We start from the raw sequence: 17756 nt of genomic DNA, 5'->3' as shown, positions 1-17756 counted from the left end.
TAACACCTCATTAAGTGCTAATGTGTTTCTTCAAAAAACACTAACGCAGTGTCAAGTCTTGTTTTCAGCCAGAAAGGGCATTGCGTTAACTAATAATGGCCGTTATAGCTAATAATATGCAAGAAAGATGTTGCCCCTAACAACGCTATCTACTGAGGTCAGTGATAGTTCATGCAGGGTTTTAATGAGACATTAGTTAAGTCAAACCTTGGAGTTGGTCATGATATTGTAAAAAGGAGAGGTATACGAAAACAAAACAAAAGTTTATGCTCAGCAACTAGCACAGAAACACACAGGGTAATAAAGGAGGTAGGAACCAATCAGGGGCAGCAGGAGAGTGACGTCACACATAGAATACCAGCCGATTGGAGGAAGCAAGATTGGCTGCAGGTGAGAGGTAGCTGATACCTTTCTTGAGATTACTTGCCACGCGGCGTGCGTGCGCAGGTGGGGTGCGATGTAAGGCGGGCGCGTCACCAGCGGGACCAAGCGCCGTGGTGCCATGACGGGAAGGAGTGCGGTGTTCGGGTGGCGCGCACGGGCATGACCAAGGTCTGCGTGCGCCGCAGGTATTGTTGTGTGACGCGTCCGAGAGGCGGGACCCAGTTGCGATCCCGACAATAGCACACCTGCTAAAGTGAGAGGTGGTAATGTTTTATAACCAGTGGTCGACAAATCACCAAAAAATCTACTCGCCAAACAAAAAAATCTACTTGCCACCTAGTACCACACGTGTGCTGCTTGGGCCAATAGGAGCTCGCCACGATGTTAAATCCACTCGCCCGGGGCGAGCAAATGTATAGGTTTGTCGAACACTGTTTATAACAGTATATGTTTATTTTACATTCATAAAACCCAGAGCTGGTTTGTGTTCTAAGCCAGACTTGTCAAAGACCATAAGAGAAAATGACTCTGTATTATTTATTTTGATTAAATAAATAAAGATTTCCCAATTTTAGAAAATAAGCAGTGAAGAAAAGCAGTCATACACTGAAAAAATGGTCAGGGAAATGGAAAATAGGGGAAACTTGTACAGTACACTAGTACTGTAAATATTGTAATGATGAACTTCTGAGAACTCCCCACAGTGTCCACACATAAAAATAAATGTATTGTTAATGTAACATAACATCTTTGGAATGAGAGGGAGGTTTTCAATTTAAAGTGAAGGAAATCGGATCTATTTCTTACAGTAGATAAGTGTGAATCAGGTTCATTTAAAGATCTGGATGACATTACTCTATTTTGCGATTTTATGTGAGTTATTCATTATAGTGCGATAGTGTTGATTGGAAGCATTGTTGATTGACATTCAAGACACATTGGAATTGGCGCACTTTAATAAATAATCCCCAATGTTTATGTAGCCCCCTGTAAACAGCACGGGCTACTAAATCTTCCTACTACTGTAGTAAGCCCTGTTAAAGGCAGGCCCCAGTAGTAATCATGGGTTTTCCTCCTTTCCAAAGCCCTGCCTGCGTGATGATACAAGCCTGTCTCTGCTGCCGGTCTGTGTAGAGGGGAGGTCTTGTTGATGTCACGAGGGGCGGGGCTGACCAAACTTAGTAGCAGTTCCTGTGAGCTCAGCAGTCAGTCTGGAGTCAGTCAGTTCGGTTCTAAGTCTAAGAGAGTGAGTTTTGTTCAGGAGGAGAGTATGGAATGAGTTGTCCAGGAGGTCCGAGGAGAATGTTGAAGTGTCTGGCTGGACAGTCAGATAGAGAGAGAGAGAGAGTGTAGCTAGGTTCCTGAGGAGTAGGGCCTAGTAGTTCAGAGGTGGATCCATGCCTCTCACCCTGCTTAGGGGGTGAGGGAAGAGCTAGCCCCACCCGTAGCGCCCTTGGCTGCGGGTGGAGGCAGGGAGAAAGATACCCTTCAGACCATCCTGCGGAGAACGATCTGGTGGGAGAGGAGGAGGAGGCATATCGTGTATCTGTATTGCTGTGCTGCTATTACTGCCCTGCCGACAGTGAGTACAATAAAGACTCTGTTGCTTTCAACATTGTGCCGAGTGAATCAGAAAAGGGGGGGAAGGAAATCACAAAATGGATGTGTCTCCTAAAAGAATTCACTATAATGCACTCCTACTTAATTTAAAATTTAACTTTTAATATATTTTCATAAAACATATGTTACCAAAAACGTCGTGTATAATACATTAAAAATAAATTAAATTGACATTAACTAGCGTCTGTGTCAGTGAATGTGTGTTGGAGTGGTCTCAAACAACAATTGGTAGTAGAGGCTTCAGGACACAGAACGCTACTTGGTCAGGGTATACACCCCTCTGGGGCACCTATGAGATCAGGTACACAAGTGATAGTAAATAAATAAATAGACGTACACACTCAGTGCTAGGATGTGTCGTAAGGCTACAGCAGTCCTGCTTTGGCTTGTAAACCACAGAGCACTAAAGGATGTTAGTTATACATGTATTGCCATCCAATATATATTAAAGTGCTACTGATAGTATAGTGATGGAGGGTAAATGATTCACAGCTTAGTGAAGCAAATGTTCACAGCATATTAATCATTGAATCATTCTACAGCACACTCCAAATGGTTATATCATATAAAGAGCAGGAATGCTTGCGCACTGAGTGTTGGTGGAGTACCCAATTCAGATCTACATAGATAAAGCCAGGAGACTACAAAACACTACATAAAAGCAGCTCCAAGTAGGAGACTGACAACATGGCGCGTCCAACGCGCGTTTCCCTCCAGCAAAGGAGCTTCCTCAGGGACAAATTTGCTTGTGGGAGGAAGAATGAACCCTTATATACCCAAACAATACCTTGATTACAGATTGAACAGTTAACACCTGTTGCACATGCGCAGTTGGTCCGTTGTCAAACTACACCCCTCAAATTACAAAAATGCTTAATAAACCTTCTGTGTAGGTTCCCACACATACAGCAACAAAAGTGCTGAATTAGTGTGTAGAAACGAGTGTTTTTAGGGCTCTTATATCAGTCTGGCATAAATCGGCAACATTTGAGTCTAATGCGCATGCGCGCGGACTCAGGAAATCTAACGGACCAGAATGACATCCACTGCGCATGCGTGGGCACTTAGAGTAAAAACGGCCAGATTAAAATTAGTGCTATGCGAATGCGTGAATACTTGTAAATTCTAGCCCGATATATACATATGACTGCACATGCGCGAAAACTCCCGAAATTCCTCGTTTAGACGCGCATGTGCAAGGGACTCAGGCAATAATACTGCCATAGTCCAGGCATGGTGCGCATGCGTTCGGTCTCCGATATTTCTGGCTGACTGCCGTCTATAGTTGCGCGCAGTGCGCATGCGTCGGGACTTAGAAAATTTCGCGAAATAAAAAGTTGTTCATATCGCGCATGCGTCGTGACTTAGAAAATTTCTTCAAAATAAAAGGTTATTCCTATCGCGCATGCGTGGGCACTTAGAAATATTTAGCCATATTAACAAAAAGTGTAATTTAGTTTGTTCAAACGATCTGTACATGCCCTAGATGTTAGCAAATGGGCAGGGTATTATAGAGTATATGACTGATAATAGCCAATTCATAGTAGGTAAGGGTTAATGGTACCTTATATAACTATTTCATGCAGAGTGTAGTTGCAAAGATTAGGTTATATATACTCCCCCATAGTGATATACTGCACAATGTGTCAGGCTTGAAGGTAGTGGTAAGATAAATAAAGAAAATAAAGAACCAAGTTATGTGTATGCATATAGAAATTTTGCATAGAATTTTCATTATATAATTATCATGCTATACACGTTTGTCATACATAACGACTAAGCCCAAAAATGGGTTTAAAACTTCGGTAATATAGTCAATAATTGGAGTAGGTAAGTAAATATCTTTTAATATCAAATGCCGGAGAACAGCCTAGTGAACATGGAAAATAATCTGGCTGCACATATCTAAAAATGTATATAACACATGAATGAGCCATTTAAACAACAGGAAAACACGGGCTAGATAATAAAGTCTAAACAACGGAACCTAGGTGATCAAATGAAGGGTGTAAATGTAAACCCCTCATTGAGTCCATTGGGGCTCCTTGTTTTTAATTTAAAAATCCATTCTGCTTCAATCTGAAGCAGGGATTGGTCAATATTACCCCCTCTCATGGGGCATTTAAGCTGGTAAATGCCCATGAATTTGATGGCATTGGTATCGCCATTGTGATATTGTGTCACATGTCTGGCAACAGATGTTTCAGCAGAATGTTTAATGGAATTAATATGTTCCAAAACACGTCTGCGTAGTTGTCTGGTTGTTTTTCCAACGTATCTCTTACCACATACACATGTGATAAGATAGATAACGTTGGGAGTCCGACAATTGATGAAGCTGTCCACAGAAAAATTTGATGTATTGTCACAATTGGCGAATACTTTGCCCACATCTATGTGCCTGCATGCTTTGCACCCTTGACAGCGGTACATGCGATTAACAGGGCTCAACCAAGTTGTAGTTCTAGAGCGTTGAAAATGGCTGTTCACTAATGAGTCCCGTAGGTTTTTGGACCGCCTGCTGGTAATCATGGGTCTGGGGCCTATAACCTGTGCCAAATCATCATCGGCCTGTAGGAGATGCCAATGTCTGGTAAATATCTTTTTAATGGCCCACCAACGTTTGTTAAAGGTGCCAATGACTCTGATTGTACTATCCTTAGGTTTTGTCTTATTTCTGGACAGGAGAGAGGCCCTATCGCTATGCAATGCCCGGTGGTAAGCTTTATTCAATGTTTTAATGTGATAGCCACGGTTGAGGAATCTAGACCGAAGTTCTTTAGATTGTGTTACAAATTCTTCGGTCGTAGAGCAGTTTCTCCGAAGTCGGAGATACTGACCAATGGGGATGCCACTTATGAGGCTTCTAGGATGCTGGCTCTGCGCTAGTAACAGACTGTTAGTCGCGGTGCTTTTCCTATAGACCTTTGTCTGGATGTTGCGTTCACCATCAATGTATATGTTCAAATCTAAGAATGTTATTGAGGTGGTACTTAGCACTGTCGTGAGCCTCAGATTCAGAGTGTTTGTATTTAATTTCTCCACAAACTCATGGAGTAATTGAGTGGAACCTTCCCATAGGAGCAGAATGTCATCTATGTACCTGATCCACATAGAAATGTGGTCAGTATACATAGAGAAATCCTCACTGAAGACGTGGATACACTCCCACCAGCCCAGGTATAAGTTGGCATACGTCGGGGCACATGCAGTGCCCATGGCGGTACCCTGGGTTTGGTGGTAATAAAGCCCATCAAAAATAAAATAATTATGTGTTAGAACATAATTTAATAGATCAAGAACGAAAGAGTTGTGTCTGTTGAATCTACGGTCCCTGGTCGACAGAAAGTGTTGGGCAGCATTGAGACCATTCTTGTGAACAATGGAAGTGTATAGTGATTCTACATCTAGACTCACAAGAATGGTCTCTGATGTGACATGGATCCCATCTAGTCTCTTTAGTGTGTCTTTCGTATCCTGGACATACGATGGGAGACTGATGACGAAATCCCTTAGAACCTTGTCTAAGTAAATACTGCTGCCCTCGGACAGACAGTTATTGCCCGAGACTATTGGGCGACCTTGAGGGGGCGGGGCTGACCAAACTTAGTAGCAGTTCCTGTGAGCTCAGCAGTCAGTCTGGAGTCAGTCAGTTCGGTTCTAAGTCTAAGAGAGTGAGTTTTGTTCAGGAGGAGAGTCTGGAATGAGTTGTCCAGGAGGTCCGAGGAGAATGTTGAAGTGTCTGGCTGGACAGTCAGATAGAGAGAGAGAGAGAGTGTAGCTAGGTTCCTGAGGAGTAGGGCCTAGTAGTTCAGAGGTGGATCCATGCCTCTCACCCTGCTTAGGGAAGAGCTAGCCCCACCCGTAGCGCCCTTGGCTGCGGGTGGAGGCAGGGAGAAAGATACCCTTCAGACCATCCTGCGGAGAACGATCTGGTGGGAGAGGAGGAGGAGGCATATCGTGTATCTGTATTGCTGTGCTGCTATTACTGCCCTGCCGACAGTGAGTACAATAAAGACTCTGTTGCTTTCAACATTGTGCCGAGTGATTCTGAAGTGTTCACCCCGGGACCTAGGGGGTTCTTCTATAAGGGTCTCTTCCCACATCCCTGGGAATTATAGGAGATGGAGGCGCTGCACCATTAAGACCACATGGAGGCCAATACCTCAGAAGCCTTGTCCTGTCTCCCCCATAACATTGCTGGAAGCTCAGGCCCTCCTGTTCCAAATAGGTATGCACCACCCACAACCATGTAATCTGCCCTCACGCACCCTAGATACATCAGTTGAGTCTACGGGGGGGGGGGAACAAGGATTACATTTGGAGGCGCTTCTGAGATATGGATGCCAGGACAGGTCAGGCTTATAGCAAGACGGAATGGGCAGAGTGAGATGCACTCTCCGTGCAGGTGCTGGAGGAGGAAGAGTGCAATTGCACAAGCCGGGGGTAGTCAGGGGAGCATAGCCTCTCGCACAGTACGCCCTGGGCACCCCTAGGAGGTAGCGGTACGAGGGGTGAAGTAGCTAGAGCTGCCCAAATCCCTTGAGGCAGGTAGCGTGAGGCAACTGGGGGGGCATAGCGGTAACCAATCCAGGGACCATGGCCCAGGGCCCGCGTTACTAGTGGCCAAAAGTAGGAGACGCCCGTACCGATGGAGTTGCCGGTACCTAGCTATCACCCACACAGACGCACCACAGAGCACTTGCACGTAGACACCGGGAGTACAGTGCATAAGGAGGAGAGGAGTTCCGCTGAGCCTGGGGTAGAAGCCACCTCATTTTAGTGGGCCACAGACAGTATGCAGATGCAGAGTTCACATTTGGAGGGAAAGCATGGTCTAGGTATGAGATACCTGTTAGACATGGAGAGTAGGGCACAGGCACATTTGGAGGGAGTATCCAAGATGGCGGCCATCCCTACATGTGCTCCGCGGAGCAGGAGAGGCGAGCTAAAATGGCGGTTCCCGCCAAGCCTGGAGCAAGCACGTGAGAATTGCAAAAGGACTGTGAGACAGTTGTGGCGGGAAATGTGCAAGAGTCTGGCGCCAAACCTCGATTCCTTGCAGGAGGAGAGGAGCGGCGCGAAAGCCGAGAGTCCACCCACCGGTGCAGTGACTGGTCAGAAGGCCAGACCACGTCACTTTGAAGGAGAGAAAGCCCCGCCTCTGGATTCCACCAGAGGAAGGAGGCCCCAAGAGAGCCAATCAGGAGAGTCATCCCCAGCAAAGGGAGGGACAGGAAGTGAGAGCGAGGAGCTTCATTTCTTTCTGACAGTCACAGAGAGATGAGCTGAGCTATTGAACTGTTCCAATCCTAAGAGAACTATGTCAGAGATGAACACTACCGTGGTCCAAGTACCAGGCGGCCTGCTGGTGGTCCAGATAGCCGATCAGGAGTACCTGCGGTGCCTGTGCGCTCATTGCGGAGTGCCCGGCAAGGTACCCAGCACAAAGGCCCGATGCTCCTTGTGTGGTACCTACTACTTCTGGCCTACGGAGCCGGAACCGATGACCGAGACCCCTCGGGGTGCCTCTCCAGGAACGATATCGGAGGTGGCAGAGAGCAGCGAGAGAACGGCCCTGGTTCCCCGTTACAAACGAGCGGGACGAACCCCGGCCCAACCGGCTGTCGAGCCAAAAGAATTGTCCAAGGAGAAGAGCGCGACCGCAGTGGAGGTACCGGAGCCCGCCAGCTTTGTACCTATACCCACTGGCTGTATGGCCGAAGATTCCGGTGATTCCCGAGCGGAGGAGCCGATCATAATTTCATCCAAAGAAGAGGTTGGTGTCCCATCGGTGGCGATGCGCCTACCGGCGAACCACCCCAGCGGCATCAAGGAGGAGCAGCCGAGTGTGGAACCCATCCGACAGCAAGCGCTGGTGCAGCCGGAGGCCCGGAGCAATCTCACAGCCATGATGACTCCCAGTGCGGAGGAGATGGCGATCGAAGCGACCTTCGAGGGGCCTGATCTCATCAAAGAGCAGCGGAGCGGTAAGGAGACTCCACCACCCCCTTATTCCGCCAGGAGGAGACCGTAACCATGGAGAAGGAGAGGCTTGAGGCCTACTTGTTCGGCCGTGTACCGGATGCTCCGCCAACGCCCATGCCGGTCCTCGACGTACTTCCGGTGCGTGACCACGGGGTGGATGGCGATTCTGCGGGCACACCTGATGACATAGTTTCCGGGTCCATCGGAAAGAGAAGGCCGAGATCATTGTTTTCATCACGGAGCATAGAGCCGGTCCTTGCCCGGTATGCTCTACAGAGCCGAGGTCCATCGAGAGAGGCGCGCAGCTTGGTGGAGCGCGAGTCAAAGAAAGCGTCCATGGGTCGCGGAATTGTTCGCTTGCTGGACACTGATCTGGACATTGCCCCAGCCCCAGTCCCTAGCTCCACTGCCCCGGCCCCTGCCCCGTCACGAGTGATACCACTGGGACCTACCAGGGATAAGTTGTGTAAATTTCCCACCTACTCCACGGACTTGCGGGATTGGGAACGGAGTGATGAGGGATCTGATGGGGAGATTGAAGAGAACAGAGACAGTTGGTTAAGGGAGGCGGTCCAAGAGTACTTACGAACAAAGTTTGGTAAGGCCGGTTATCACAATGTAGACAAAATTAGCGAGATAGTGCGCATATGGAGTATAGGGAGATGCATCTACATGCATAGTGTGAGTTACCGACCGGAACATGGGTCAGTTCAGTCGTTTTCTGTAACGGTCACTGATCACAATGGCAGGAAAATACGAAAGCCAGATCCTAAGCATTATTATTAGTTCTCCATGTTAGGAGTAACTGGATTCAGTGTGTACTAATTACTACCTCAAGATGTTATGACCATGTGTGTGAATAACCTGTGTTTGTTCCCCAGGTTGTTCAATGCAGGATGGTACTGCCGAGCGAGATCCAAGTGGGGACCATTTCCACCATAGGGAGAGTGTAGCCCCCTGTAAACAGCACGGGCTACTAAATCTTCCTACTACTGTGGTAAGCCCTGTTAAAGGCAGGCCCCAGTAGTAATCATGGGTTTTCCTCCTTTCCAAAGCCCTGCCTGCGTGATGATACAAGCCTGTCTCTGCTGCCGGTCTGTGTAGAGGGGAGGTCTTGTTGATGTCACGAGGGGCTTGGCTGACCAAACTTAGTAGCGGTTCCTGTGAGCTCAGCAGTCAGTCTGGAGTCAGTCAGTTCGGTTCTAAGTCTAAGAGAGTGAGTGTTGTTCAGGAGGAGAGAGCGTCTGGAATGAGTTGTCCAGGAGGTCCGATGAGAATGTTGAAGTGTCTGGCTGGACAGTCAGATAGAGAGAGAGAGTGTAGCTAGGTTCCTGAGGAGTAGGGCATAGTAGTTCAGAGGTGGATCCATGCCTCTCACCCTGCTTAGGGTGTGAGGGAAGAGCTAGCCCCACCCGTAGCGCCCTTGGCTGCGGGTGGAGGCAGGGAGAAAGATACCCTTCAGACCATCCTGCGGAGAACGATCTGGTGGGAGAGGAGGAGGAGGCATATCGTGTATCTGTATTGCTGTGCTGCTATTATTGCCCTGCCGACAGTGAGTACAATAAAGACTCTGTTGCTTTCAACATTGTGCCGAGTGATTCTGAAGTGTTCACCCCGGGACCTAGGGGGTTCTTCTATAAGGGTCTCTTCCCACATCCCTGGGAATTATAGGAGATGGAGGCGCTGCACCATTAAGACCACATGGAGGCCAATACCTCAGAAGCCTGGTCCTGTCTCCCCCATAACATCGCGGGAAGCTCAGGCCCCCTGTTCCAAACAGGTATGCACCACCCACAACCATGTAATCTGCCTTCACGCACCCTAGATACATCAGTTGAGTCTAGGGGGGTGGGGAACAAGGCATGATGTTTGATTTGATTTGGAAATGACAACAAAACTGTGGAAAATGATCAGCCGCTAAAGTAATCACTTCTCTGACATCTGTCCTCTATATCTAGAGGTGGACTAAACTAATCTGCATTTCCCACAGAGTCTGTGTGCCCGACTCGGATACCTGTAGCATCGCGTGATGAGAAGGGGTTCGAGCTGCTGGTGGGGATGAAAATTAATAAAAAAGGCCAGAGAATAACAGGTTCCCTGGCTTCAGAAAAAGCCTACCTGCTAACACCTGAAATGAACGTAACTGAAAATACAAGGTACAGTAGGTTTTGCTATTATTATTATTACTGTATTATTATTATTATCGTTATTTATTATTATAATTTATTTATAATGCACCAACATATTCTGAAGTGCAGTACAAAGGACTTTGAGGCAGAAAAAGAATAAAATATCAAACATTAACATACATTGTTACATTAGGTAAGAAGGGCCCTGTCCCAAAGAGCTTCCAGTCTGTAAGGAAGGGTAAGTGGATACATAGTGTACAGGGTTATTTACAATTAAATTAGTAGTGCTAGATATAGGGGTAGATCTTCAAAGGTCCGTTAAATCTGGGCCACTTATGTGACGTTACTTAAATAGGTAACATCCATTAGTTTTCCTTTTCCTGCAGCGGGTATCAACAAAGCTAAATACATGCAAAAACAGTAAGCTCATTAGCACAGGCTTAACCCCATGCAAAGTTAGCACTGCCTTGCATTCAAATAACATGGCATTATGCCTGTCTTACCCAAAGGTGGTGTTACTACCATGCAGACCCTGAATAGGTGTTTCATTAAAGTAAATAAAGAGAAGACGGGAGAGAAAAAGAACCCTGTAAATAATATGATCATTTAATCACACCTAATTGTGGTCTTGCACTTATGGCTTGTCCAGGCTAAGAGCGAGCGCGCATTCGCAATCAGCGCAATTAAACACATTCAGTCAATGTGCTTGACCAGCCGTGCACGACGCTCAGCTACTTGGCGAGACAAATCAATTTTATGTGGCCTCCCGCTGGCGCGTCACTTGAGCGGTCCGAACAAGCTCTGTGATGTCATAGCCATGCCCCCCGAGCGCCCTCCCACCATGGACGAGGCTTTAACCAGACTCTGTAAAATACTTATTTCAGCGTCTGGATATGAATAACGGCATATTTAGCTATGACCTAAGTAACACAGCATGACATTGCTATTAAGTACAGTATATTGGAAAATTGAGCAATAGTGCCACCTAGCTATTGACTCATTATCTGATACAGTATATATATATACATTACATTACGGAGTAAATACCATACATACGTACATACGTAAACTCCAGCATATGATTGCTATAGGTGGTGGAATCGGGCCCCTTATGACCCAGCTAGGTGGTTAATTAGCTCCTCTAGAGAGAATAGAGGTAATTAAAATGAGCAACGCAAATGATGTGTCTTGATATGACTCAAGGCAAGCTTCAATGTAGCTCAAACACCATTTAGAGGTTTAATAAGCACAGATTGAGATATCTAACTTATCAATGGGTAGCGAGGGTGGGGGTAGTGTCCCCGGGTAGAGGGGTTAGGGCTCCCGTGTGGGTAGCTGGGGAGGGTGGGTTAACCCCTTCATTACTGTAGCGGTTACTAGCCACAAAGATAATTTTGTTAAGTGGGTACCAGGACTTTGTCCATACTTTCTTTGTATATACTGTATTAGGTATTCTCCATTAGCACACACAAGGAGTTTAAAAGGGCAGCTACACTTATATTTAGTCTAATTATCGCAGAGAATTTTCAAAATGTGCTTGAGCTCTCTCCTCCTGGCAATGGTTGAGGAAGCAAGATCATTAAAGCTACTGTTCAAGCAATATCCTACATTTTTTACGTTTCTAATGTAGGAAGCATTTTTGTTTCTATAGAAACACTTTCCAAAGTCGCAGTCCCTTTCCGTTCTGATTGGCTCTGGCTCTTGAGCCCTTCCCTCTCTCTAACAGTGCACCAATTGTATCTAGTAACTGCCAATGTCAGATGATGTTGCTGGACTACATTGCCCACAATGCTGTGCAAGAACTGTATTAAATAACCCTGAGCACACAATCGATTACAGGAGAACGGATCGATCTGCAACTTAGCTAGTCACTTGTCAGTGTGCAGATTGTATTGATGCACATATTGAATGAAATTTTTTTATTTTTTTTTAATAACGGCAGCTTGAACTGCAGCTTTAAGGTTATCAAAACACAAATCTTTAGTAGCTCTGGCAGCTGTCAATATCAACTCTCTGTTCTTGTGAAAGTTAACTCTGGTAATCACATCTGTTGGCGTAGAAGAGTCTTGGAACCTCGGTATAAGAGCTCTATCCAACATGAGTTCTGTAAGATTTAGAACCATGCCAGTGAACATGTCTTGAGGTAGTTCTCCAGTTAGCGGTATTCTATTCTTTGTGATCCTCCAACAAATCAGGGGAGCCCGTCTCGTAGTTATAATATAAAGAAACACTACATAGTGTAATACTGTTGGGAATAAATTTGTGCAAACAAAGCTCAAAAATGACTACTCACAATAGAACAGTCAAATTCAGGCAGTCATCCAACTTAAGGGGTGGATGTTCCCAGTGTATACAGCAGCCACCAGCCCCCAACCTCCAAGGAGAAAAAAAGAAGAAAAGAGACCATATAGTGCAGATGGTATTTAGTATTAAAAGGGGATTCAAAAAATGCAGGCTTATACTTCATATGATCGAGGTAGGCAGTATGATATTATAGGTAGTCGGTGCTCATCTGGTCGCGATCCTTTTGAGTTCCTCACTATCCTCTGCTCCACCGCAATACTCTCGCGTCCACGCCAGGCACTCCCTTTGCGTCACTTCCGGTTGTTAAGCGAACTTCCGGATCTGATGACAGGGGTGGACCTCAGTTGTTCTTCCTCTTTGGTATGGGCTGAAACACTCTACATGTTTCACCGTTGTTACGGCTTCATCAGGAGACTCCGTAAGTTCCGGAAGTTCGCTTAACAACCGGAACTTATAACTGAACATATAACTGCGGTATATGTCGCTTTGAACCATGAATGCCTGGCAGCAGATGAACGGTTTCTTGTACTGTATCTCCTTCTTCCCAGTGGAAGGAATGCTCGTGTGTTGCAAGACACATATTAGAGCAGCCTCAAATTGCAACTGCACCTTTAATGATGTCAAGTTAAAGAGTTCACAAAGAAGCCTGTTTGTGTGAGACAGAATTGATACTGTTGGCTGCTAACATATAAACACTATAGTGAGACAAAATGGAGTCTCCCATTCTTCAATATCATCTTTTTTTTCTCCTTTTCATCAGATTTTGTTTTCTCCTTCACTAAATGATTGCATTTTGTTTTGTAGAGACATCTTTCCAGAAGGTCTTCCTCCCTCTTATGTTTTTGTGGCAACAATACGGTTAAAATCTCCTGTGACGCATCAGATTGTTGACCTGTGGAGAATACTGTCCAAAGCAGGAGAAGTCCAGGCTGCTGTAACTCTAGACGGCACAGATAATGCAGTGATCTTTACTGCAACTCAGCTCAATGAGGATTCTATAGTGGTTAGATTCAAAGATGAGAAATTAAAGGTAAGAAAAACAGATATACTACTGTATATATTGGATATTGGAGCTGTTCTTTTTTTCTATTTTGGTTGCTGGTACTATCCTGGAACCAGGGTCACGTGCAATGTCTTTCTTAGTTTTATTGCAAAGTGAAGGAAAGAAAGGGTTCTTGTAGATGGAGTAGTGTGGTAGAGAGTGCTTCTCTAGAAGTGCTGTGTATCACCGGGTAAGGCGTGTGTAAAAACAGAAAGGCCTTGCTGGGGCTAATAGCATGAAGGTACTCACTCGCTCAGTGTCCTGGGTGGAAAGGAAGTATATGGCTTTCTGGGAACAGGCATGGTCTGAGGGTGAAACTATCTGTGAATACAGACAGGGGAGTAAGGGAAACTCCACTAAACCAGGGGGATTAAGGGGGTTGCCAAGACAACCTGGTTATGAGCTAAGTGGAAAGCCCAAATGCAACAAATGTATCGGTTCCACAGGCACTGTGTGTTTTCAGAGCAAATATACATGCAGCTGAAATAAGGAGCTTACAGGCAGAAGTTGCAAAAGGGGGGGGGGTGTAAACAGATATATGGACAGGTACTACAGGAATACACATGATCACCTTTAATAAAAATATAGGTGAGCTTTTATTTAGACATCATAGCTACTGTAAAAACCCGGGAGGTGGGCGGCTGGGGGGGGGGGGGTCAGGCGTTAGGTGGGCGGCCGGGCCACCTGACTCACGGAGCCCGGGACGCCAGCACCGGCTGTCCCCCCCTGTTGGCAGCCCTGACAGTATATATCACAGCAATTTAATTGTGTAATTGCTCAGGAAACATGAAGGGAGAAATGTTGGGAAGTAAGTAAAACTAGATGATGAAATGGTTGGAATTTTGATGGGAACATTGATAGAACTGATCAGTGTTATTTTCACATTGCCACCTAGGCACTTTTCAATGAAGATTGGCACCAGTTGAAGATCCTAGTTAGAAGTAACAATGCAATGCTATTTCTGGATGATGTTCTAATTCAAAATAGACTCGTGAGAGAAATTGGACCAGTATACATCAATGGTAAAACTCAAGTGGCCAAGGAAGAGAAAACTGACAAATCCGTTGCTGTGAGTAGTCTTTCGCTTTTTCTATTATGTATGCACCAGCTACATGCAAAGGTGCAATTTACAAAGGCCCTAATCTAATTAATGGTGGTGATGTGTTTCATAGGTTAAAGTTTGGTGACCACACTCCGACAAGTGCAAGTATTTCACAAACCATTTTTACAAGCGAGACAATGTCCCTTTATTTACTTTTACAAAGATGACTGGATGGGTGATTGTCAGCCCTGTTGGTATGTTCCAACGATAAAGCAGTGAGAATAATTCACTCGCTCTTTCTGTAAGAATCAGTTTGAGACAAGTAAAACCCAGCTCTAAATATCGGGTTCCAGTGTATGTAAACTTCTCCGAGATAAAATTCATTGTAAGTACTTCAACTTTCTGATTAAAAAATAAATATATGAATCAGCTACTGTACTTTTAACTTATTAATTATACCGATATTAGTCGTTCAATAAGGTATTGATTGCATGGAGCTGCTTCTGGAGTTGGATGCTGAGGAAAGATTGCTGCCTGTAACAAAAAACTAAATTGGTTGGTAACTCTCCCAATGCTGACACGTTGCCATAAAAATACTTTATTGTTTACCCAAAGTGTGCTGGATCTTCCTTCTGCATTGCTATATATGTATTTATGTAACAATATTCACATTCTCTGTCAACCAGATGCATTGCTTGTATTTTACAGTAATTTATTTATCAATAAGGTTATTTATAATAATGTATAGGCAATATGGACAGGTAAAGCACATCTTTTAACACTGATTAAATAATGTGACGTTCATAGGAGAACTACAGCTACAGGAAATATACAAGATTCATATGTTTAAAAATGTATGGAAAAGTAACATACCTTTGTGTGTTTAGATGGAGATACAAAAACTAAGGCTGTACTGTGATCCAGAGCAGAGTGAACGAGAGACGGCCTGTGAAATCTACTCTGTGGTGCGTTATACAAGTTACATAATTCCCTATGTCTGGGGGAAAAAGAGATACAGTAGCTTGGCGTGTATTCTGCAAAATACCAATAATACAAGACAATAACAAATGACACAAAAGAAAGCTAAGACCAGCATAAGATAAGGCTTCAGTCAGAAATACAATGCAAGAAAATGCTGCACCTATAAAACATGCTTTTGGTTTATATAAACATACGTTTATTATATTCATTCATTACTATTACATCTTACATCTTGATTTCTCTGACTTTTCTGTTCACCTTTATAAGCCCTTTGTTTCTCTTTTCATCTGCATCAAACATGTCTTGTTTCTTCCACCTCCCAAACATCTCTTTCTTTCTCGCGCTCTCTCTCTTTCTCGTGTTTTTGTTGTTTTATACTTTGTCTATCTTTATCATACTCCAGCCTATATAACTTAGGCCGCGCTTATAGTGCGCGCCACGGCGACGCGACGGATGACGTCACCCGTTGCCGTCATCGCTAGTGAAAGTTGTAATTCGCTTTCTGGCGACGTCACGGGCGACCAGGTCTTTGATTGGTTCAGAGACTGTCACATGTGGTGACAGCCTCTGAAAAATCAAATTTGAGCGTCTTCAGAAATTCGCGCCACCAGCATCGCTCCCGTCGCGTCGCGCTTACTATAAGCACACGCGACGGCGGCAATACATTTGTTTTGCTGTGACGTCATGTCGCCGGCACAATAAGCGCAGCCTTATAATTACTCTCTGTATTTCACAGTGATTTGAATCTTTTCACTTTGTTCGTGCCAGAATTTTTTTTGTCACACTCATTTGTAGAAAACTGAACTCTTCTCCCGCACAGGCAAGCAGCTGCAAAAACATATAGAATAGGGGGTTTTGGAGGTGTTGCTGTAATTTTGTCGTAGACAATCAGAGAAGAAATAGCAAGTTAGGGCGTCTCTGTGCGCCAATGTATAAAACCCAAATGTTATGTGTTGTGCTATGTGTGTCCGTCAACTTTTTATCACAAATAAAAAGTACGCTATGAAGGCAAGTGAAAGGCGGAATCTGGATGTAATCTGTGTGTACAGTATATATACATATATATATGTATGTATGTATATATATATATATATATATATATACTGTATATATATTGTGGCAGGACGGCCTCGCGGCAGGGTCAGTAAGACGCTAGACACGGTGGGAAACGTTCAACTATAGTGGTTTATTAGCCACAGCCAAAATAAATACAGGTACACTGTCCCTTTAAGAAACTACTTTGTTGCAATTTAAAGCCTAGTCCCGTTAGGGACACTAACTCACTTCTTGAGCCCTTACTAACAGGACAGCCAGCTAATCTGGTCATGCCCAAAACATGCTACACAAACGATAACCAATAAGCATAATAAGAATAAAGTCTTATCTGTTTCAGCTCCAAATAGCAAACAGGAACACGGTTCCGGGGAGCAGGCTGTGTCCAGCCTCGCAGCAATGTTTATCTTTATCCTGGGTTGGGGTCCCAGCTGGTCCCAGCAGCAAAGCTCCTCGCAGGACTGGGGACCAGAGCAGCAGCAGCTGCTACGGCTTCCAAGCCGGGAGAATTCTCTCCACCTTCCTGTGGAAAAACAAGCTCACCTTGTGTGAGCAACTTCCTGCTTTTTAAAGCACTTGTTTCACTGATAGTTCAGCCCCTGTTTAATTAGGCTGCAGGTGTGCTTCTTTCTGTCTGAGGAGATTAACACTCTGTGAACTGGCTGCAGCGTCTCTCCATTCACTATTCCAGCCTACGGAGTTAGTGACTCTGTCACATATCCCTCTCCCCAGCGAAACATTGTCCTGTGGAGCGGCCCGTGCACCATTCCCGTGCACCAGCATCTTCGTCGAAAATGTCTGACGTCGGCCCTTCCCTCCCCCCCTTTTTTTTTTCTTGCCTTCCAATTTAGGCATTTTCTTTTTGGGGTAATTACCAGGCCACCTGGGTCTGAAGACTGGTACCTCCCTATCTCTTTGTCTTGTGCCAGTTTCAGTTTAAGGTTGATGCTCCGCTTTTGTTGTATCTCTTCTTGACAAGGTTGCTGAGCATCCTGCTGTCTATTAGCTCTCTCTGCCAGGACTCTACGCCACGCTGTGACCTTGATCTGTAAATCCTGAAGATGCATTGTCGTCCTTGTCCTCTTGTGCTCAGAGTCTCCCTTATCCTGTAGAAGAGCATTGACCTCGGTCAGCTCATTGCATACACTCACCAATGACTGTTTGGCCTTCTCTTTTGGACCTTTCTTCCTCAGTGTACCTTCAGTGTTGGGTT

The 17756-nt window shown here is 45.2% G+C and overlaps 1 protein-coding gene across 1 annotated transcript in view; it reads left to right on the top strand.

Moving 5' to 3' along the window:
• LOC142487059 (uncharacterized) overlaps positions 1-17756 on the top strand; it is a 137205-nt gene that overhangs the window by 45486 nt on the left and 73963 nt on the right. Inside the window, exons 4-7 of the mRNA XM_075585745.1 lie at positions 9983-10148; positions 13230-13455; positions 14363-14536; positions 15397-15474. Of these exons, the coding sequence (XP_075441860.1) occupies positions 9983-10148; positions 13230-13455; positions 14363-14536; positions 15397-15474 (644 nt within the window). The remainder of the gene's footprint in view (positions 1-9982; positions 10149-13229; positions 13456-14362; positions 14537-15396; positions 15475-17756) is intronic.

The sequence above is a fragment of the Ascaphus truei genome, chromosome 2, assembly GCF_040206685.1.
Source record: "Ascaphus truei isolate aAscTru1 chromosome 2, aAscTru1.hap1, whole genome shotgun sequence".
Taxonomy (NCBI): Eukaryota; Metazoa; Chordata; class Amphibia; order Anura; family Ascaphidae; genus Ascaphus; species Ascaphus truei.
This window is presented reverse-complemented; position numbering and strand designations above follow the sequence as displayed.